The sequence below is a fragment of the Zea mays genome, chromosome 9 (assembly GCF_902167145.1).
Source record: "Zea mays cultivar B73 chromosome 9, Zm-B73-REFERENCE-NAM-5.0, whole genome shotgun sequence".
In the NCBI taxonomy this organism is placed as follows: Eukaryota; Viridiplantae; Streptophyta; class Magnoliopsida; order Poales; family Poaceae; genus Zea; species Zea mays.
The window spans coordinates 8031057-8055018 of NC_050104.1; the positions used below are offsets into that span (position 1 = coordinate 8031057).

The following is a 23962-nucleotide window of genomic DNA, read 5'->3' on the forward strand; positions in this document are numbered from 1 at the left end:
CATTTTTGACGCTTGACTACCGTACCAATACTCGGTTCCTTATATTTTACATGATAGAGAATGGGGAGCTACCTGTCGGAGTTCGGCGTGCGCTGAGGCACCAAACCACTATCCTATCTTCAGTCATATCAAGCTATAGTATGCATCTTGGTGTTCTTGCAAGGAATTATGAGCTTAGTTAAACTATTCTGTTTCTGTGTTCACTTTTAGTTGCAGGGCTATTGCAGTCCGTTACTTAATTGGCGCATGATTCCCTTGTATATTATAAAAGGATGTTTTGGGATAAATGGATAGCGAATTGCACGTTTGAGTTGAGTTATTTACACTCATCCTTGCAGGACTAGTCCAGTTGAATTTATGGTCTCACAAGTAGGTACTATGAATTTGTGGTCGGCGCCGAGATCCAGGGCGCCGACCTCGACGTCGAGATCCACGACGCCGAGGTACTGACACATCAGATCCACGTAGGCGTCAACTCTTACATGTACACGCTAAACTAATTGGCGCCGACACGTAGTGATGATGTCGAGCTGATGGTCCATTTTTTAAAATGAAACTGGAAAAGAGGTATTTGTGAAAATTAAAAAGGGCTAAAATGCAAAAAGAGCCCGCGCTCCCCGCTCACCTTCCTCGCTCCCCACCACTCCGTCCCATCCCTCGCCTGCCTTCGCACGGGTGCGCCGCCCGTTCGACGGCCACGCCGCGCCGCGCCGCTCAGCTGCCCCGGCACCGGCCCTTCCTCGCCGAGCTCGGGATCGCCGAGCCCGGTGACCTCTCAGCCAAGCGCTCCAGACGGTTGCAGTCTCCGCAGTCCGAGCCCACCTGTTCCCCATTGGCTCAGTGCGCCCCCCCCCATGGGTCGGTTCAGGTGTCTCAGGCATGCGTCGAGGTTCCTTGCGCTTCAGTCAGGCGAGGTGAGACGACAGACGAGCCAGCTCTCACTTACTTCCCTGTCCATTTCCCCTTCCTGTTTGGGTTTTGGGGAGTGCGAGACTGCTATTTGTTTACTCTGTTTAGGGTTTTGCTTGCAGGTGGTCCTGCAGAGGCGCGCATGGATTCAGCCGAACACATGTAATGTCCGTTCCATTTTGTGTGTTTTGTTTGATCTCTTGTTCAGTTGGGTTTGAGAGAAGTTTTCTCTTTCAGTCTTTCTGATGAAAATCTGTTATTAAAAATCTAGATAATTTGGTAATTGGCCACGAGAAAAAACGGTACAGCTGATCACGTCTTATAAACCGTTAATTTTACAGGCTATTGACTTGCTAATCCTGTTTGTGCAATGCATTTTCTCGTTCGTTCGTTTTATTGTTGCATGTTTTTCTCGTTCGTTCGTTTTATGCTTGACCCAGGGGGATAGACTAGTGGCTTGTTCAGAGTGGTTGTGTGTGGTTTCTGTGTTGCGTCTTGTGTCTTGTTGTGTCATGTGTGTGTGTGTCGTGTCAGGTGTGTGTCGGGTGTGGTGTGTTGTACCTTCTTCTATCTATTAATGGAATGATACGCAGATCTCCTGCGTGTTCGAGAGAATTCACGTCCCGATATGAATATAATATGAAGTATTATTGTGCTTAAACAAATTTTAGATTCTGGGCATAGCTGAGCGGCCCGAGCTGACTCAGTTCATACTCATGATTTCCTTGAAATGAGTGTGGGTGGAATTTGGGAACAACTGCACTGTTCTGTCTATACTGGATGTGTTTCTTTGTTTATTGTTGCAGACAAATATTATATGCCACAGATACAATATAACTCTTGATGTCTGCAGTTTACAGATGTAAATTCAGGTCAATTATATATATTTACGCTACTCTCATATTTCTCTGTTCCTTACCCATGTTTGTTTCTGTTTTCATCTGGAGAATTGCAGCTTGCAGTTCTACTGGCATCTATATTAGCAATAAGTTCTATGATCGATTCATGTTGATACCATTTGTATGGAGCCGGAGTTTTCATGCTACAGGTTATTATACTTGGTTTGCACATCACAATTACTTTTGCAATCACAAAGGGAAACTAAACATTTATGGTTGCTTTTGCCAGATCACCGTTGTTCGAAACACAAGGACTACTACAAAATTCTTGGTGTTCCCAAGGATGCATCGCAGGATGACATCAAGAAGGCATTTCATTCTGTGAGTATCATTACAGTTCAGTTGATCTTGAGATATTCCAAGGCTTGCTCATGATTGTACTATTTATTTAAGATGAGCATGCTGTGAATCTAGCCATTGATCAAGTGGCAATCTCACCTGTTTCCTATCTTATCATATCATCATGTGTGATGCTGTACATTTCTGAAGAAGGCACTACATGTGTGATTCTTCACTTGTTGTGTAGCTTCGTTAGGCGTGCTGTTAAATCCTTCCAGCACTGGAAACCTATTCTTGTCATTATACAGACTGTATGGATATCATATACTTATATGATCTTCAAACATATATGCTTTACGAATTTGGCAAACTGGAATTAGGATGAAAATTAGGCAGATATGTTGAACAATGAATGAGGAGGTCAGATTCACTTGTGAATAATAAGGTACAGTATAGAAATGATTGACCTTCAACATGCATGTTAGCAATATGTTCCGTATATTTAAAAAAACTTGACCTGCGGGGGGTAAGACAGCCCCCGGGTATTGTATTAAGAACAAGACCTTCTCACACAGGTCAAGAAAACCCCCGAACCCCTGCCCCACCCATACACAGCGGCATCGAAGCCCATGTGAGAACGACCACGACCGGGGCTGAGCCTTAGACCTGTGCTTTGGCGTGGGACAGACGAGAGGATTTTTTTAACCACAGCCTGAAATTCGCTCCCACGGGGAGTCGAACCCAGGACATGAGGAGTGCTACTCAGACCACCTAACCAGCTCAGCTAGTGGCCCTTTCGCGTTCCGTATATTTAAGAAGTACAAATAGTGTGATTTTGATGGTTTTGTTTGCTAATTGAATCATTTACACATCTGCTTCTAAATACAAAAATCTGTGTAGCTTGCAAAAAAGTATCATCCAGACACAAATAGAGGCAATACTGCTGCAAAAAGGATGTTTCAGGAAATAAGAGATGCATATGAGGCAAGTAAGTTACCACAATTTGTGTTTTCCTGTTGATTTTTTTTCATTATTGCGCCAAAATTAACAGTCTTGTTATGGCCATTTTGGGCTCCAGACACTACGGGACCCTTCAAAGAGGGAGCAATATGACATGGTAATTTGTCATAGTCTGGTTTCCTTTTTTACACCTTTTTAGGAAATGACTTGGATTCTTCCAAGCCCTTTGATTGTAGTGATTTATTTTGGAATCTGGTACAAGTTTATTTTGCGTTGTAATATTGCAGCTATTTTCTAGAGGGTCAAGGGTGGAGTTTGATGGGTCCTATCATGACACATTCTCGGGATCCAATAATCAGAGACATAATCCTTTCACAGAATTCCGCAGACAGAATGATGGCCATTTCTCTAGTAAATTCTATAAAATATTTTCTGAGGTGGTTTCCTGTCCCTGCAAACACATTTTCTTCCATTTGTCATGTCTGTGCAGACCCAGAGTATGAAGTGATACTTGTTTTCTTGGTTTTCAGGTTTTCCAGCAAGACATAAACACTCAGGCAAATGATATTAAGGTTCGTTCTTAGGCCTGTTTTTCTTTTATTTTAAGAGCTAGTTTGGGAACTCCTTTTCCCCAAAGGATTTCTAATTTTCTAAGGGAAAATGAAGTAATTTCCCTTAGGGCTAGTTTGGGAGTCCAAAAAACGGAGGGGATTGGAGGGGCTAAAATCCCCTTCTTATTCAATTTTAAATAAGGAGGGGATTTTAGCCCCTCCAATCCCCTCCGGCTTTATGGCTCCCAAACTAGCCCTTAGGAAAATGGAAATCTCTTGGGAAAATGGGGTTCCCAAACTAACCCTAAGTGTTGTTTACCTTGTCTTTTTTTCCCTTGAACTTATTTTATATCTTAAGTAGGTAGAGTTGAATCTGTCTTTTAGCGAAGCTGCCAATGGCTGCATAAAGCAAGTGTCCTATCATGCAAAAAATGTTTGTGATTCATGTGGTGAGTACACTTATGCTGGAAGTTATTGCTCGGGAGCATTTATTTATTTCACTTGGCTTTTGCATGCATATCTGTTAAATGAAAATTTAAGCTTTTGTTTTCATGCAGCTACTGTTAGTAGGCACCTATGTAGAAGTAATTTTCTGAAGTGAGCTTTCAACTGCCTCGTACATTGTGCTTTGACATTTTCCTAAATTTTTTATTTATCAATTTGCGCATGTCATCTATCTAAATAGTTTATCTGTTGAACAGACACCTACTTTCGAGACACCATTAGTACAATAGCTGTTTCCATGCGTCTAAAATTTAAGCTGATGGTGAAATGACATTCATTATATTCTTAGTTGTTCATTAGGTATGTGCCCATGCGTTGCAACGACATATAAATTATTCGATAAACTGTTATTGCATAACGATTACATAAAAACGAATAGCACATATTATTGATGTCAATATCTTAATATATGAACTAAATACATGAAACTTAATATATCAATTAAACTGAAACATGAAACTTAATATATGAACTAAATACATGAAACAACTAAACCCAAATGGTCAAATCCAGTCTCCCTGAAGTTTATACAAAATTAAATGTCCATGCAATAGGAAGAGTATCTACAAAGAGGCATTCACCGGACATCTCTACTTTACATCGTCGGAACTCAAAGATGAGAAAGGGCACATCAAAGGAGTGCCCATTAGGAGGAACCTAGAGAACTGGTTTGCCGCCCATCTGACGACTCCACACATTATAGCAGAATGGGAATAAGTTCTCCAAATCTGCATAGCACATGAGACCATGGTTATAAAACCAAATGCGTAAAAATAATAAAGGGTAATCATGTTTCAAATGAATTGTAGCTCATAAAAATTAAGTTTAACTATAATAGGTAATGTTTATATGTTAATAAATCAAATAAGTCACAAATTGCCTCTAGGAAGTAACATATGGGAGACTGATTCTAGTACATAGTTCTTTCTTCACATGACCAAATTTTTAGAAGATAATACTACTTTATTCCCTCAACTCATGGTTATGAAGTAATGATATTTGAGCATGTTAGCAAGCAATGAAAAATAAAAACAAAGGATACATCGAATAGAGAAAGCAAGCCTCAATTTTAGTCCTATTTTAGTGTTCAGCAGGGGACTTCAGATCACGCATGTGACAGAACCTAAGGTTGAAAACCAGTATGTGACAGAACACATGCATCACGGTAGGATGGCGAATCTCTCCAATCTCCATAGTTCACAATTTCACAGGAGTTTAACACAGCACAAATGTGAGATACTACGCTCTTGAAACATTCTTAGAAATCTGACAAGGAAAACAAAAACCTTTTCGACACTTGCTACAAATGTATCTTTATCTTATAGCAAAGCTACTCACACCGATGTTGTGAAAACACATACTAACTTCTGAGTATACTTGTAACCCCATTAGTGTGCCAGGTTTAGAGCCGACTTTATGGTCAACAAGCATTAGCCAGATGGACATGGCCACACTACTCTAACAAAAGAGTGGCAAAGGAGAAATGCAAGATTTCAGACATCGATCAAATGGTTTTCAAATCACCTAATTGACATAGTCACCATGGTATCAACCAGACGAACTAATTGCAATCAATTGTAGTGCATAACTGATCACCATAGCACCGATAAGCCCCTCTAACCACGATTAGTCAAAAAACTTGATAATGTCCATCAAATGTAATTTGTTGATGTGGCACAATTGAAAACAAAAAATAAAACTATCCATTGGGACTGGCCAAATAACCAGAAGGCAGGAAGGATAAGGCACCACTCTGGGTCTAAAGACTTTCAACCTTGCTGCATCCCCACCAGAGCATTTGATCCCTAAGGGAAACCACAGAATGAGAAACGAAACAAAGAGGGAGAGTGAGGATGGGATCAGTTCTCTAAGAGTGTACATAAAGAAAAAGGGGTTAGATCCAAAAAGAGGAAGGAAATCAGTGGCTGCTAATTGCCTTAAAGGGGCAGACCCAGTGCCAGAAGTTTCCACATGAAGGCTTGTTTGGTTTGTGTCTAGATCGAAGGGGATTAAATCCCTCTCAGTCAAAATTGAATAGAAGAGGATTTAATCCCCCTTAATCCCCTTTGATCCAGATGCAACCGAAGAAGGCCTGAGTGGGGTCTAAGGAAGGGATAAACTGGGCCAAGCCTACCCCCGCAAAAGGAGAGGCTATTTTGAACCTACAACCTGGTGACCTAGTTAGACAGCTCTCATCACTGCACAAAGGTTGGCATCCTAAAGCATGTTGGTTAGGAAATAACTTACAAATTGGTCAACATATGAAGGTAACTCACTTGGTCTAAAATCGTACCCTTTTATATACAATATCATAAGATCCCCAAAAACCATTTCCCATTAGATATTTATTTTGATGATTATATTTTACAATTCTTTCTTATGTCATATTAATGATACCTTTCTTAAGCATGCATACAAATGGAAATCATGCATATAGACACACTCAACAACAATTGTAGCATGAAAGATGGCATGTGTCTGTTAAGCTTGCCTATGGGACACCTAGGTGCAAGGAAGTTGTCACTAACACGACTTCGATCAAGAATGATAACTGGGAATAACCATGTTGTATCATATGAAGAACAAACAGATATGGACGACATGTTTCACCTGATTAGCTGTAGTTTTAACTGAAAGTTTTTTTTGCCACTTTATCCAAAGCTAACCACTTCAGAGAAGCATGAGGTTAATGGTCAACAGAACACACTCGATAAACATAAACAAAACATAATATACATACCACCCATCTAGACCCTTGTAAAGCAGCGCCTTCTGCATTCATCTTCTTTACACAAGTGCCTCAAATGAACCAAAATCCTCATCAATGGCCCATCCAAGTTCCCATGAGGCAGCCCCTGCTATACAAGTATACGACACGCAGGGATGATTAAATCTGGTAACTGGAAATTTGAAAAGATAGAAAATAAGAATACATTATGCTTCACTGATCAATGCCGGATCAATATTTCAGGCACGCACAACACAACATTTACGGGTAAAGGTTTAAAGGAACAATGCCTCATTATTATCATGATCTGTTGCATTTTTTCCTTATTGATTCAGCAACTGCGATTAGACAGAGAAATAATTATCTCGTCACTGTACTTGAACAAGCCCATTAATCAACTACAGTTAATGGTTATTTTAGACAGAGAAAACTGGAACTATGAAACCTCAGGCTATTTTGATTGTCGATCACAAGCCCATTAGTCCCAAAGTTTTTACATTTGTGCAATTAATTTTTAAAAGTTAATGGTTTTGCATACCTAGCTATTATTTGAATCTGTCTAATCATACTCTTTTGTTAACAGAATTAGCAAAACTGTGTACCATGTTAAAAAATGAACTGTTATTGAAACCTAATGATGTATGAGATATTGTTTCTACTAACCTGTTGTTCTGCTCATTTGCAAAATTAATCACAAGCCCGTTAGCTGTTGTTCTGCTTACCTAAGGCATTATGTATCAGGTGAGGCGTGCAATTAAGATATTTAGTCAGAAGAAAATAGGTTTATGGTTCCTAATACATGTAGCGACTCTATATGGCACTGCTATGCAAATGCCCTACATGGTTAGGTCTTTGGCGAACTAATTAGTGCATGAAATTCAATATGTTGTCAGATACAGAAAAAATGATGCATGCGTATTGTTGAACACCAAAAGTGGCGGACGGTCCGGGCCCCCGCGATTAGATTAACTCGGGCGATTATCTTTATCTCATGCATGGTTATACATCTAATTATGTAGGGTTTATTAGCTATCGTGTGTGTGTGTGTATATATATATATATATGAAGGTGTACGACCGACTGAGAACCCCTGAACATATTCCAATCGAATAAATTACTTTCTTTATTATTCCTGTCCTAGGAGTAGATGTAGCATAGTCTAGTTATAGTTTTCCGCATATCCACCTTCATCCATATTCGACTCTACGTCGTCTAGATCCGTCTTGGGTGGCCTGTCGACCCCAAGACGATCCTAGGATCTTACCCCTCCCGGGGCAAGATCTAGTTGTCCACTCAAGGCCTCTTCCTTGAATTGATCTCTTAATTCCTAGGCGACTCCACGTCATTTGGGGACGCCCCGGGTGACCTGTCGACCCGGAGCACCCTAAGATCTCTTCCCCCAGGGGGCGAGATCTAGATTCCAGCGAGGAGGAGGAAGACGACCCTGCGCCATCGCGGACCGTCGAACACTTAGATTAGACTTGTGAGCTCTTCACTTTCTCGTCTGCTTGTAACCCCTTTTCTTTCTCTAACGCACAGGAAAGATGCGCATCATTATATTAAGAAGAAATAAGATGGTCCAAAATGGACCCACATACAAGAATTCCCTTCTAAGGAGGTCTAAAGCAAAGATATAGGAAACTATCCATGAACTTAGTAGGAACAAATACATCTGGTGCCGGTATCGTAAGCCACCGAAGATTGGAGTAGGGATATTCGACCCGAACTAATATAACTCTTGTGTCCGCCTCGCATACCATCCAGGCCTAAAGCGTATCACAAATTTACTTGGCGATGCTTACTCGAAACAACGACACTTGTCTATTAGATCCACCATTAATGACTGAGTGTAATTCCACCTGGGGACAACACGTCCAATTGTGTGAAAACATAGGGATTCTTTAGAAAATAGTTTGAGAAGACGTGGGATTGCACTTGGCCATAGATGGTGGATCTTATGGACAAGTTTTAATGTTAGCATGTTAGACCCTAATCGTTTTTACACTAGATATGTTGCTGTTAGAGAATCTGCTACATATGGAAGGGCCTGAGCCTGGCAATCCTGTGCCGGCCGGCCACTGTAATTATAGATAGAGGGAATTAGGGAGAGGAGTCCGCATCTGATTGATCCTGTGTATTATTAGCTTCCTAGACATAGGGCTTTCCTTTTACCTCTCTTCCTCCTCTCCTATATATGTACACAGTCTGTCCCTCATTCTATACAACAATCATTCTTCCTCAATCCTGCTTACTTACATGGTATCAGAGGCCTAGGTCTACCGACCGATCCTTCTTTTTTTCCACTTCGCTTCCGCCTCAGTGCGCGCCCACCATTCGGCGCTGCCATGACCAGTCTTCCCGCGTCGCCCCTCGACGCTGTCTTCGGCTCTGAGGTGCTTCAGCATCCCAACATCGCCGACACCTCTTCAGAGCGCGCCGATCTTCTCCGCGCCGCCAAGGAAGAGGACGAGCGACAGGCTCTGTCCGCCCGTCAGGCTGCCCTTGCGCGCGCGACTGATGTCGACCGCGAGGCCGCGCTTGCCCAGCAGGAACACGACGCGGCTGAAGCCCGCGTTCGCGCCGCCCGGGAGCGCGCGACCGCTGCTCCTCCCCAGCCGGAGGAGGATACTCATTCGTCTGGCGCTGGCGCCGTCGCCGACAGTCCGACATCCCACCTGCAACTCTTCATGCTGCTCTTCTCCACCACGAGGCAGCCGCTGCTAAACCTTCACGCCCAGGCTGTTGCAGTAACCAACATCCGGACTCTTGTTCCACTTCTCCTTGACACCAACTCCACCTTCTACGCCCGCTGGTGTGAATCTTTCCTTCTCACCCTCACCAAATTTTCCCTGGAGTGCCACGTCCTCTCCGATTCCGTTTTCTCGAGTCACCTGATTGGATTCGCATGAATGCCGTCATCTGCACTTGGCTTCTTGGCACTCTTTCCGATGCCCTCGCTGACATCATCTCTCAGCGCGGCGCCTCTGCCCGCACCCTCTGGCTCTCTATAGAGTCCCAGTTCCTTGGAAATCTTACCACACGTGCTCTTTATGCCGACCAAGAATTTCGGTCCTTCTCCCAAGGCGATCTCCCGGTCGCCGAATACTGTCGCCGCTACAAGAAACTCGCCGAAGATCTGCGTGATCTCGGCGAACCTGTCTCTGACCGGACTTTAGTCCTTAACATTGTCAGAGGCCTTAACGAGCGCTTCCAGGCTCTTGGTCTCCATCTGCGCCGCACCAACCCTCTTCCCAGTTTTCTGCAGGTCCGCGATGTCCTGGCTCTTGAGGAACTCATGATGGCAAAGGCTGCTCCGGCCGCTGCCCATGCTGCCCTGTCCAACATCGACAGCTCCAGTGTATCCCAGTCGTCCCAGCGGTGCCCCCTTCACCCAATCAACAGCAGCAGACTGGTGGGCGTGGCTGTGGCATCTCCTTTCAGCACCGGGGCAAGTGGGGCAAGCGCGGTGGCCGATCCTCCGGTGGCAACCGCAGTGCACCCAACGTTGGTTCCAGCCACGCTTCCACTCCCCTAGGTGGCCACAGCTACTACAATCCCTAGACAGGATCCATCTACATGTGGCCAGGGTCATGACCGCCAGCACCTCGTCCACCGACCTCAGGGCCTCTTGCTCCAACTCAACCGCCTCAGGCCTTTCTTGCTGGTCCTCCCGGCCAGTGGGCAGGCTCCTGGCCCCCCCTCAGGCATATGGGCCGGCCCCTGACTACACTGGCGCTGCTCCACCCCCTCCTGGTTGGGATCTCCAACAACTCGTCACCAATTCCCAAACCACCACTCTTCAACATCCCCAGTAGCAAGAGTGGTTCTTCGACACAGGTGCCTCCAGTCACATGACTTCCGACGCTGGTATACTTTCCCACCTCTCCTCTTATCATCATCTACCCTCTAACATTGTTGTTGGCAATGGCAACCTTCTTCCTGTCACTTCCACTGGCACCACTCAACTTTCTCACAATTTTCGTCTTAACAATGTCCTTGTTTCACCGTCTCTCATTAAAGATTTAATTTCTGTTCGCCAATTCACCACTGACAATAATTGTTCTGTGGAATTTGACCCTCTTGGCTGCTCTGTGAAGGATCTTCCCACTCGGCGCATGATCCTTCGGTGTGATAGCTCCAGCCCACTCTACCCACTCAGGAGCACAACATCTTCTCTCCATGCTACCACCTCTTCATTGTGGCATCAACGACTTGGACATCCAGGATCTGCAGTCCTCACTCAGCTAGCTCAGTCTTCTGTCATTCCTTGTACCCCGAATAAAAACACCCCCATATGCCATGCCTACCAGCTAGGACGTCACGTTCGTCTACCTTTTCATTCTTCATCACATGCCACTCGCAATTTTCAATTAATACATTGTGATCTTTGGACTTCACCAATCACTAGTGTTTCCGGTCATAAATATTATCTGCGCCATTCTAGACGACTGTTCACACTATTTGTGGACGTTTCCCTTGCACCTTAAGTCTGACACCTTTTCCACCCTTACAAATTTTTTCGCTTATGTTCGCACCCAATTTGGTGTCACCATCCGGGGTGTCCAATGTGACAATGGTCGCGAATTCGACAACCTCAACGCTCGCAATTTTTTCACCTCCCATGGAGTTCTTTTACGCATGTCTTGTCCTTACACTTCCCCCAAAACGGCAAGGTCGAACGCATAATTCGCTCCATCAATAATGTCGTCCGCACGCTTCTCTTCCAAGCCAGCATCCCTCCCACTTTCTGGGCTGCTGCTCTCGGTACTGCCACATATCTTCTAAATATCTTTCCCACAAAGACACTTGCTTCCAGCACACCCCACTTCGCCTTACTTGGCAAACACCCCTCGTACGAACATCTTCGTGTTTTCGGCTGCAAGTGCTACCCTAATCTCACCCCCACTGCACCCCACAAACTATCTCCTCGCTCCACCCTATGCGTCTTCCTTGGGTATTCTCCCCACCACAAAGGATACCTCTGCCTTGATCGTCTCTCTCACCGCATCATCATCTCTCGCCATGTGGTCTTCGAGGAGACCTCTTTTCCCTTTTCTGAGGATCTCTCTCCACCCACAAGCGCAACTTTTGATTTTTTGGATGACATACCTAACACGGTTTCAGTTCCTTTCGAGCTGTCACCTTTCTTCACTGCAGGTACCACCAGCAACCTTGGCCTTCCACCGGTTGCTCCTACGACGAACTTGATTTGATCCACCAGCGGACCGGTCGGTGACCCCCGTACACCGGGTGTTCTGCTCATTGGGCCTGCTACTTAAGCCGGCCCTCCTGATGGACCTTCCTGGCGCTCATCGACGTCCGGGGCACCACCGGGTTTCTCTCCCAGCAGCTCCACATCGCCTTCTGCTGCTGGGAAGAGCACCACTGTCGGTTCTCCACCAAGCTCTTCTACTATCGGCTGCACATCACCACCAGCCGCTGGACAGCACCCCTCTGTCAACCCAGGGCCTTCTGGTCGCTTCCTTGGCCAGGTCTACTCTCGATGGCAGACCAACACCGCGGCGCCAACTTCACCGACACCTAGTCCCTGCATTCCGGCTTCTGAGTCCTCGCCTCCACCATCGGTCCCCGCTGGTGCGGTACCCGTACCACCGGTCACCAATCAGCATGGCATGACCACTCGTGGCAAGCGCGGTCTGCGGTTCCCAGCTCTATTTGAAGCTTCTGTGCTCTCACCAGTGCCTCGGAGTTATCGTGCTGCTCTTGCCGATCCCAATTGGCGGACAACCATGGAAGAGGAATACTCTGCACTGCTTGATAACAAGACCTGGGATCTCGTCCCTCGTCCTTCGCACTCCAACATTGTCACTGGCAAATGGGTTTTCAAACACAAGTTCACTGCTGATGGTTCTCTTGAGCGCTACAAAGCACGTTGGGTTCTTCGCGGCTTCACCCAGCGTCCATGCATTGATTTCTTTGAGACTTTCAGTCCTGTTGTTAAACCTGCTACTGTCCGGACAGTCCTGTCACTGGCTCTATCTCATGGTTGGCCCATTCATCAACTAGATGTCAACAATGCATTCCTTCAGGGCACTCTGTCAGAAACAGTCTATTGTGCACAACCTTCAGGGTTCGAGGATTCAGTTCATCCAGATTATGTTTGTCGACTCAACCGCTCACTATATGGTCTGAAGCAAGCCCCGCGTGCCTGGTAGTCGCTTTGCCTCTCATCTATTTCAGCTTGGTTTTACAGAAACCAAATCAGACACTTCATTGTTTGTATATCGCAAAGGTGAAGACATAATTTATCTCCTGCTATATGTTGATGATATTGTCCTCACTGCATCCTCCATGTCACTTCTTCGGCGCACCATCAGTGCTCTTCAGCAGGAATTCTCCTTGAAGGACCTTGGACAATTACATCACTTCCTCGGAATGCATGTTCAGCACACCAGCTCTGGGCTCTACTTGTCCCAACAACAATACATGCTTGACATTCTTGATCGAGCTGGCATGCGCGACTGCAAACCGTGCACTACCCCTGTTGACATAAACCCCAAGCTTTCAGCCGATGGTGATCTAGTTTCAGACGCTACAGTTTTTTGCAGTCTTGCAGGAGCTCTTCAGTATCTGACATTCACCTGCCCTGATATTTCTTATGCAGTCCAACAGATTTGTCTTCATATGCATGATCTAAGAGAACCTCACCTTGCTGCCCTCAAGCGTATACTGCGCTACATTCGTGGGACATTGGACTTGTGCCTACTTGTGCGCCCTTCTTCTCAGATTGAACTGGTGGTCTACTCAGATGCAGATTGGGTTGGCTGTCCGGATACTCGCAGATCTACATCTGGATATGCTGTTTTTCTTGGGGACAATCTTGTCTCCTGGTCCTCCAAGCGGCAAAACACTGTTTCCCGCTCAAGTGCAGAAGCTGAATACCGCGCTGTCGCCAATGTAGTCGCTGAGGCTGCCTGGATTCGTCAGCTCCTGAATGAGTTGCACTCCCCCCTGCCCAAGACCACTCTCGTGTATTGCGACAACATCAGCGCAGTCTACATGTCTTCTAATCAAATCCAGCACCAGCGTACCAAGCACATTGAGATTGACCTTCACTTTGTCCGCGAACGTGTTGCTCTTGGTGATGTCCGAGTTCTCCATGTTCCCACGACATCTCACTATCTCAGTTTGCCGACATCTTCACCAAAGGACTTCCGTCATCGGTATTCTGTGAATTCTGGCACAGTCTCAACGTCCGTTCTACTGACGCTGCCACTGCGGGGGGGGGGGGGGGTGTTAGAGAATCTGCTACATATGGAAGGACCTGAGCCTGGCAATCCTGTGCCGGCCGACCACTGTAATTATAGATAGAGGGAATTAGGGAGAGGAGTCCGGATCTAATTGATCCTGTGTATTATTAGCTTCCATAGACATAGGGGGTTTCGTTTTACCTCTCTTCCTCCTCTCCTATATATGTACACAGTCTGTCCCTCATTCTATACAACAATCATTCTTCCTCAATCCTGCTTACTTACAGTTGCCATTAATTAATACTAAAGCTTTCTTTGCAAAGCTGCCATCTTGCTTGTTGTTACACCTCGTCCACTCTCGGATCGGTGGTACTCACTTCTGGCAGCCCTCTAGGATCATAGACCATCCTCACAGACCAATATGAGTCTTTTGTGCGCACTTTGTCCTCATGCGCACTCGAGAAAATTTCCCGGTCGGTCACCCATCCCAAGATTGGTCTGGGCCAAGCACGCTTAATCCCGAGGTTCTTTCGAGACATATTTCCAAAAAAGAAGATGCTCTCCCCCTTTGGTATGGGCCACTTAACTCCAGGACCAGAGGATACTAATTTTGCTGATTGGTGGGGACTTGTGACCATTCAGGTGCACAGAAGCAAGAGAAAGGGAGTCAACAGTGCCATTATTTTGGGAGCATGGTGCCTTTGGTTGTATAGAAACAGAGTTATTTTCGATGGAGATTTGCCAACCATTGGCAAGGTGCATAGAAGCTTCATCGACGAGCTATCCTTATGGGTGCTGGCTGGTGCCAAACACCTCGGAAGCCTTGGGCTTGCTGCTGCTCTAGGCGCAGCAGGCCCGACCTAATTTTTTTCCTTGGTCGCCTTTTTGTATCCTAGTCCTATGGATAGTTTTATTTATGCTTGTTGCTGGCCACCATAGTGTGGTTTTTTTTTGTACTGGTCCTCTTGGACCTTAATTTCCTCTTCTTATTAATACAATGATGCGCAGCTCTCCTGCGTTTTTCGAGAAAAAAAAAGAAGATGCACCTTGTTGGTATTGGTATGAGTGTTCTATTAATCCTATTAAGCCTTGGGACATGATATCACAATCCACACCTCCTTAGAAGACCGACGTCCTCGTCAGTCAACCCCAAGCCAGGAACCTCCCCTCTTGGCCACGTCCATGCCTTGTGACCACTCTAGGCTCACATGCTCCATGCGCCATATACCCGAACCCCTAGCCCACACACGCCTGTGAAACCGTGAAGGGTCAGCCTTGATACCATTTGTAACACCTCGTCCACTTCCGGACCGGTGGTACTCACTCTTGGCAGCTCTCTATAATCTTAGACCATCCTCATAGGCCAACACGAGTCTTTTGTGCGCACTATGTTCTCACTCATGCGCACCCGAAAAAATTTCCGGGTTAGTCACCCATCCTAAGATTGCTCTGGGCCAAACACGCTTAACCCCGAGGTTCTTTCGAGACATGCTTACGAAAAAGAAGATGCACCTTGTTGGTATGAGTATTCTTTTAATGCTATTAAACCTTGGACCAGGATACCACTCTTGTATATATAATGATCATTCTGATTTAGCCCATATTCTCTTTATTTTTCTCATTAATACTGATTTTTTTTACTGTTAGGTGGGAGAGGTCACTTGCCAAATGCAAAGATATATGTTTGTCCCTCATGTAAAGGATTGGGAAGAGTAAGTATTTGCTGTTAGTTTCAAAATTTCCATGTGGATACATATAGTACACTCATCTGCTTTGGAGTTTGGACATCACATGTTAGTTTATGCAGGTCACTATGTATCCATTCACATCCGTTTGTAGTTCGTGCAGAGGCATCGGGAAAGTAATAAAGGTAATGTTCCTGCAGGTACCCTAAACGTTTTGTGTGTCTTGCCCTGTCTCATGGATGATAGTTCTCCACAGGATTACTGCTTGACATGCCAAGGTTCAGGGGTAGTAGGTGGTATGAAACATGTAACATTGGATATGCCAGCAGGTACTGTGCACTCAGATTCAATTGCCTTTTTTCAATTTTCTTTCGTTGTCTAGATACATGCTCATAAGTCTAGACTGTTTGGACTTTGAAGTTACTTTGTGCAATTGTCCTATATTCTAATGGAGTTGCAGAGAGTCATATTTGCACTGGTTCTACTGGAAACTTCCCACCACAACTTGTATGCAGTTGAGCTAACACTTAGTTGCCAAAGTCCAGGTGCTTTTACATACTATACCCATCGGTAGCCGTTGTTGCTCTTTTCACTCTATTAGAAGGATTTGGTTGCTTTATAGTTTGCGGGGGCGGTTTCTTGTCTCTTTGCATATACAGCTTGTTGCCTGGAGGAGTTATTAGTTACACCCTGCCTGATGTTTACTACAGACTGAACATGTAACACTACAGTTTGCATTGTAATAGTGTAATAATTCATTGAAGACGTTTCTTGTTTTCTGCAACACAGGACTTGATTCTGGTGACACAATCAATGTACCGGAGGCTGGAGATAGTGGTGGACTTGGTGTCCAGTCTGGAAATTTACACATAAAAATTCAAGTGAGAGTCCATATCCATGCACGGTTCTTTTTACACATATATATCGTGTAAGAAAACATGACACTAGGTTTAAGCTGTTTTGCCCTAACCTATTGGGTAGAGTGTGGCTGAGTATATATAGGGCAGAATACTGCCATCAGGATTACAACATGGCGGGGGTTCAACTCGGGTACAACTACCTTAATCGACTCTTATTCTAACCCTGCTATCTATAGGACAGATCAAACCTGATTCTTTTCTATCTTTAATCAAAATCGGTTAAGGTCTTCCTCTATTATAGAACAACAATGTGGACCCTTGATCTGATATGGCCGTATATACAAACACATTCTGTTATAACATCCCCTTCCATTAATAACTTGCACAAGTTAAGATTGTCTTTAAATGAAGCCAACTTCTACATAGTTAGTGCCTTGTTAAAGCCATTTGCAACTTGATCTTTTGTAGATACGATTCTGACCTTGAAAAGTTCTCTAGCTACTCTTTTTTCTTACAAAATGAAAATCAATCTCGACATGCTCCGTATGACTATGAAATATTTGATTTGCCGTTGACTGTGATGATGTAATCTATGCCATTGTAGATGTTCTGAATCATCAGCTTGTCCAGATCAGACGTGATGTGATCAGTCACAACTGTGTCGAGGTACTAGTTGGTGTCTACACCATAGCCATGAGTGGCCACAACAACAATCTTAGTGTCAGAGGAGTAGCTTTCATTAAAGCGGTACAACAATCTAGGGCAGCATGCCCTACTTTGCTACGTACTTGCCAGATCTTGTCAGTGCGTCGGGCTTGAGGGCGTCCATTAGATGAGGAGAAAGACACACCTTGATGACCACATCCACTAGGAGGACCTCCACACCCTCTGCCTTGGCCATGGCTACGACTGCGGTTGTTGCTTCTGTGCCCTCGACCAGCAGTATTTGCGGAAGCTTGATGACCTCCATGAAGTAGATCCATCCTCACGCTGAAGCTAAGAAGCTAGGATGTGGCTTCAGACATGATGATCTGTTCAACACGACCACAAACGCAGAGACCACTGGTCTGTTCTCTTCATCAAGTCCCGCTAGGATGTACGAGATGAGTTCTTCGTCTATTCTTTGCAGATGCCATCTCGTCTGCAAGAAACTTTATCTTGGTGACATATCCTAGCACGTAGCACAGTCATGTTACCTTTTCTAGTTGTTGCCAGGGCAATCCTCATGATCAGTCTTTACCCTAGACTGCGATGGATAGGTTGAAACTGACTCATGATTTCTTGAGTAAAGGAGGTTAAGTGCTGCCCATAAGGTGTACTCTAGATTGAGATCTCTTCACGAAACATCATCTTTCTTGGTGTTGATCTCTTCCAGTGCAATAGTCGAGCCATCAAGGTAGCCCTGCAGCTGCGCGCCCCTAAGGTTAGGTAGAACTTGTGCCTTCCAGACCGTGAAGTTGTTCTTGGTAAGCTTTACCGCCACGGATTGCCCTAGAAGGGGTGTTGGCATAACAGAGTTTGAGGTAGATGCCATGGAGATTTATTATTGTCGTCGGCTAGGGTTCTAGATTTGAGTGGAGGAGTTGCTTCTGATTACAATGTAAGAAAACATGATGCCAGGTTTAAACTGTTCATCCTAACCTATTAGGGCGAGGGGGGCCAGGGGGCTGAGTATATATAGGGCAAAATATTGCCATCAGAATTATAACATGACAGGGAGTCCAAGTCAGTTACAACTGCCTTAACCGACTCCTATTCTAACTCTGCTATCTCTAGGACAGATCAAGCCTAATTGTATCATATATTTAATCAGAGTCGATTGTGGTCTTCCTCTATTATAGAACAACCGCATGGACCCATGATCTGATATGACTGTAGACTGATATATAAGCACATTCTATTTTAACATAGTCATCTATAAGTTAAGTAAATTCCACTATCCAAAATTTATGTTTACCGAATTTGAGATATATCTGCAATATAGACTTTTTTCCTCGAACACACAGAAGAGCCGTGTATCTTTGTATTAAAAAGATGAAAAGGGGTAGGAAGGGCTGGAAGAGTGAAGCCGTTATGACGGTCACGCTCCCGCTCCCGCCCTCTGGCCTTCCCCCTCCCGACGCCTCGTTTCCACCCCCCACTGGCCCCTCGCCGGCTCCTATTCCAAGACCGGCGACCACCCCTCTCCCCTCGCCGGCGTCGCGGGACCCTTCCCTTGGTGTCCAGCGCGGCGGACGTCCGGAGGTGCTGCGCTACGCGCCGTGTCCTCCTTCCTCTGGCCTCTCGCCGGCTCTTACTCCAAGACCGGCGACCACTCAATTTCCCTCCCCGGCGTCGGAGGATTATCCCCTTGGTGTTGTGCGCGGCGGAAGATCGAAGGAACAACGCTGGCTGGAGGACGGTGGAGCTTGTGCCTCCTCTGCTGCGTCACTAGTTCAGGGTGACGTGGGGAAGAAATCCTATAAGGAGGCTCTGTTTTCTCCCAGGCCTGCTGCGTCCAGGGACGTTGATGGTTGGGTGACGGTGGTTCGTCGGCGTCCGAACACCTTGAAGTCCCTCCCCAGACCTGTCCCGGTGGATTTGCGCGGAAGATGCTTCAATTGTTTCTCGTCTGAGCACCGTGCGGCTGTGTGCCGTAATCGCGTGCGGTGTTTTTTCTGCCGGTTGCCGGGGCACCGTGTGGGCGTGTGCCCGCGCCGGCGGACGGACCCTCCCATCCCTGGACGCACTTTGGTGTGGCGACCTGTGGCTATGAGACCTTCGGAGAAGAATGTCTGCGGTCGAGATATGGCTGTGGCTGGCGGGACTGGACCTGTTACAACGACTGGTGAAGGCGCGAGGAAGAGAACTCGCCGTGGACAGAGGAAGAGGAGGTCGGGCGCTGGGGAGCAGTTGTCTCCTCCGCCTGCCTTCGGCCTGGATAAGCCGGTGTGCTTTGTCGGGCGCTGTGGAAGAATTGATCGGGCTGAGGAGGAACTCCGTCGTGCACTGATCGTCAGTGTTGTAGGCAGGGAGGATTCTGGCTGCGCCGTGGAGGTGCGTGACGCGATCGCCTCGAGGTTTTGCCTTGAAGCAGGGTCGCTCCGCATACGTCGTGCTCCGCCTAATTCTTTCCTTGTCTTCTTCCCCTCGGTTGCCGTGGCTGATCGGGTGATTGGGGAGGGGCAATCTCTTCATGTCCCTCCGCTCAGGTTGCATATTCGAAGGTGGTCTCGCCAGGCTTTCGCTTCTGGAGGTGGACAGCCGCTTGTGCCCGTTGGCGTTGAACTTCGTGGAATTCCTGCGCATCTCTGGGGGATTGAGGCTGCTGAGGCTGTTCTTGGTGCTTTCTGTTTGATTCATGGTTTTTTGCCTGGCTCGGTCATGGAGGAAGACATGTCTGTTCTCAGACTGAAGGTTTGGTGCCGGTCACCTGTGCTGCTGCCGGCGGTGGTGGATCTCCTTGCTGAAGAGCCGATGGTCTGTGGAGAGGATGAGAGCTGGGTTCCTAGCACGTTGGTGTTCCCTGTTTCTGTGGTGGTTCTTCATTCTGATGGAAGTTCAACTTCCGGTGTGGATCCTCCTGCGCCATCCCCTTCGGGCTTTGTCGACGAAGATAGTGATCATGAGCATCATATGGAACGGCCGGGGCGCCCTGCGTCTTCTGTTCGGGTTCCAATTCATTTGCGTCTGGGTCAGCGCAGTCGTTCTGGGCTGGTGGATGATATGTCTGTTGTGGCTGTTCATCAGGATTTGGTGGAGGGGGGATCAGTTGATGCTCCGGCTCTCCCGATTGTTTCGGTTGAGGAGCGGGAGGCGCCTGGTCACCCTCCAGATTTGGGATCAGTTGATGCCCTGGCTCTCCCGGATGTTTCGGTTGCAGAGCTGGAGGCGCCTGGTCACCCTCCAGTGTTAGCGTTGGATCTGGCAGAGGATTTGGGGCTCAGTTGTCAGGAGGGCTGGTCTTCGCATGTTGTTATCTCGCCGGCTAGGCCTTGCTTGGACAATCCTTTGGTGGGGGACCTTATGACCGGACTGGCGGAGGCTGTCACTGCTGGGCAGCATGGTTCCGGGTTCTCCTATTTGCTGACCGATGGTGTTTCTGCTAATGTGGAGGAGGCAGTCACTGCTGGGCAGCATGGTTCCGGGGTCTCCCAATTGGTGGCTGTTGGTTCTCCTGCTGTTGTCTCTGCCAGGGTGCGGAGGTTTGAGTCTTGTCAGTCTTCTCGGGCTGATAGATGGAGATCAAAGCCACCCGTGTTCAAAGTTTATTACAGAAGAAGATTATCTCAGGCTCAGGTGGTCCAGGACGACCTTTTACTGCAATCTGTGGTGGAATTGGTTCCACCTTTGGAGGAGTTCAAGTCTGCGGTTACTAAGCCTTCTGATGGCTTGTTACCACCCCCTCCCCACCGAAGGACCAAAAGCAGGAAAAAGGTAATGCCAAGTGATTTTCGGCCACGGAGAAGTAGGAGGGTGGCCAAATTCCCTCCAGAACTTGGATCCAATGCGGCTGCACAAGTATGTAGACATCTGGGTTTTTGTGATGAAATGGAGAATATTTCTCTTGATGATGCCTGCAATTATGCAAAGTTATTTGATTCTGGGCTTTCGAGTGCACATGTGGCTGCTTTGGCAGCTTTGTTTGGTTGGGAGGTCCCTCAGGTGGGGGCGATCTGATTTGTTTCCAATGGAGAATAGCTGTTTTCTTATTTGGAATGTTAGGGGTCTAAATGATCGTGCCAGGAGGGACTCGGTTAAATCTCTGGTCCTTGATATCAAGCCTTCCATTGTTTGTCTACAGGAAACCAAATTGTGTGCTATCTCGGACTTTGACATGCTGTCTATTCTTGGGACTGGTTTCAGTAATTTTGTGTATAGTCCCGCACAGGGGACTAGAGGAGGAGTTCTAATTGCTTGGCGTGATGGGTCTTTTGTTTCTGTGGCTTCGGTTGTGAAGAATTTCTCTGTCTCAGTCCAGTTTCAGGATGAGTCTGGTTCCTCCTGGTGGTTCACAGGTGTGTATGGACCTCACCAGGATAGTTTTAAGCAGGAGTTTATCCATGAATTGAGAACGGTTCGTGATGAATGTGTGGGGCCATGGTTTTTGTGTGGGGATTTTAATATGATCATCCTGGAGGAAGATAAGAATAATTCCAACATTAATAGGCTATTGATGGGTCGCTTCAGGGGGTTTGTCAATTCTGTGGAGCTGAAAGAGATTCCTTTGATTGGCAGAAGATTCACTTGGTCAAATCAGAGGGAGGTGCCTACTCTTGTGAAATTAGATCATGTTTTCTGCACTGCGGACTGGGAGGATTTTTTTCCAGATTGTTCTCTTCACAGTAATGCTACTGCTGTCTCGGATCACTGTCCCCTAACTCTTAGATTTAGAGAGGGGGGCGTGGGGAGGAGAAGATTTCACTTTGAGAGTTTTTGGCCAAAAATCCCGGGGTTTTTGGAGGTGGTGGCTGCTTCGTGGAGTCTACCTCTGCAGAATTTTTGTCCATTTGAGAAGATATCTTTGAAGTTTAAAAGATTAGCTAAGTGTTTGCAGTCCTGGGGTCACAAAGAGGTGGGGAATGTCAATGCCCGGTTGGGTCTTGCCCGTGAGGTTTTGCATAGGCTGGAGATGGCGCAAGATATCAGATCCTTATCCAGGGAGGAGTTTGGCTTTGGGGGCAGCTGAAACAGCATTGTCTGGTATTGGCGTCTTTGCAAAGAACTATTGCACGTTTGCGGTCCAGAATTCAATTTTTAAAAGAAGGAGATGCCAATACTAATTTCTTTCACCGACAGGCTGTCTACCGTAAAAAAAGGAAGTTCATTTCAAATCTAGAGGAGGATGGAAGGGTGTACACAAATCATGAGGATATTCAAGGAGTTCTGGACGGTTTCTTTACCAACCTTCTAGGCACTGATTTTCCAAGGTCTGTTACTATTGATTTATTGGGCTGTCATAGGCCTGCAGCGGATCTCAGTGAGCTGGATAGCCCTTTCTCGGAGAAGGAGGTGAGGGATGCGATTGCTGACCTGCCTTCTGACAAGGCTCCTGGGCCTGATGGGTTTACAGGGAGGTTTTACAAGACCTGCTGGAGCATTATTAAGGAAGATCTGCTGGCTGCCCTGAATTTTCTGCACCAAGGAAATGCTCATAATCTTGGACTGTTGAATTCAGCCTATATTATTCTTCTCCCTAAGAGGTCCGATGCTATGACTGCATGCGATTATAGGCCCATTAGTCTCATCCACAGTTTTGCTAAGTTGGTCACCAAGCTGCTGGCCAACAGGTTGGGCCCTCATCTTCATGAGTTGGTGGCAGCCAACCAAAGCGCTTTTGTGAGAGGGAGATCAATTCATGATAATTTTATGCTGGTTCAGCAGTCTATTAAGTCGCTGCACAAGAGGAAGATTGCGGGTCTATTCTTAAAATTAGATATTTCAAGGGCATTCGATTCCGTGTCATGGGCCTTCATTATTGAAATTCTTGTCCATCTTGGCTTTGGTCCAATCTGGCGGAATCTTATTTCCTCCCTAATGTTCACGTCTTCTACGCAAGTACTTCTTAATGGCTCGCCTGGTGCTCGTATTGCTCATCGGCGAGGCCTTCGTCAGGGTGATCCCCTTTCTCCTATGCTGTTTGTGATGGTCATGGATGTTCTTAATAGTCTGTTCAGGGCAGCTGAAAGCAGGGGGCTGTTACAAGGATTGGAGGCAGCTGGGATTCGGAATAGGCTCTCGATCTACGCTGATGATGTGGTGCTTTTTGTTAAACCTTTGGTGGATGATCTGAATTGTGTTAGATTGATTTTGGATTGCTTCGGTGAAGCAACGGGGCTGGTAACAAATCTGCGTAAAAGTTTTGCTATTCCAATTAGATGTGGAGGGCTGGAGAGTCAGGCTGGCTGCAATATCTTGCAATGCAGTTCGGGATCCTTTCCGTGCAGCTATTTGGGGCTGCCTATCTCTGATAAAAAGCTGAGGAAAAGGGATTTTATGGTGTGGGTTAATAAGATTGCTGACCGGCTTCCCAACTGGAAGGCTCGTTTGCTGAGTCTGGCTGGTAGGACAGCATTAGTGAGGCATGTGCTTTCGGCAATTCCAGTTTATATCCTTATGGCCATGAGTGTTCCTAAATGGGTGATCAAGTCCATTGATAAACTCAGGAGAGGTTTTCTATGGAAAGGAAGGAAGAATGTTAATGGTGGAAGCTGTCTTGTTCCTTGGGAGATAGTAACTAGGCCTCTAAAGTATGGCGGTCTTGGAGTTTCTAATTTACAATTCAAAAGTTGGGCTCTACAGGTGAAATGGTTATGGCTGCAAAGAACCGATCCGTCCAGACCTTGGCAGGGAATGAGTCTTCCTATTCAGCAGCAAGTGAGACAGTTTTTCAATCT

At 46.3% G+C, this 23962-nt stretch overlaps 1 protein-coding gene across 2 annotated transcripts in view; it reads left to right on the forward strand.

Annotated features, from left to right (window-relative positions):
• Positions 1-616: 616 nt before the first annotated feature.
• The window catches only part of LOC103637869 (chaperone protein dnaJ 1, mitochondrial), a 41928-nt gene continuing 18582 nt past the window's right edge, over positions 617-23962 (forward strand). For both annotated transcript variants that reach the window (XM_020544018.2, XM_020544019.3), the window contains exons 1-13: positions 617-914; positions 1032-1071; positions 1865-1957; positions 2038-2129; positions 2988-3071; positions 3166-3204; positions 3335-3484; positions 3578-3619; positions 3960-4047; positions 15689-15753; positions 15849-15911; positions 15983-16055; positions 16516-16607. In XM_020544018.2, coding sequence (XP_020399607.1) covers positions 855-914; positions 1032-1071; positions 1865-1957; positions 2038-2129; positions 2988-3071; positions 3166-3204; positions 3335-3484; positions 3578-3619; positions 3960-4047; positions 15689-15753; positions 15849-15911; positions 15983-16055; positions 16516-16607 — 981 coding nt within the window. In that variant the 5' untranslated portion in view covers positions 617-854. The remainder of the gene's footprint in view (positions 915-1031; positions 1072-1864; positions 1958-2037; positions 2130-2987; positions 3072-3165; positions 3205-3334; positions 3485-3577; positions 3620-3959; positions 4048-15688; positions 15754-15848; positions 15912-15982; positions 16056-16515; positions 16608-23962) is intronic.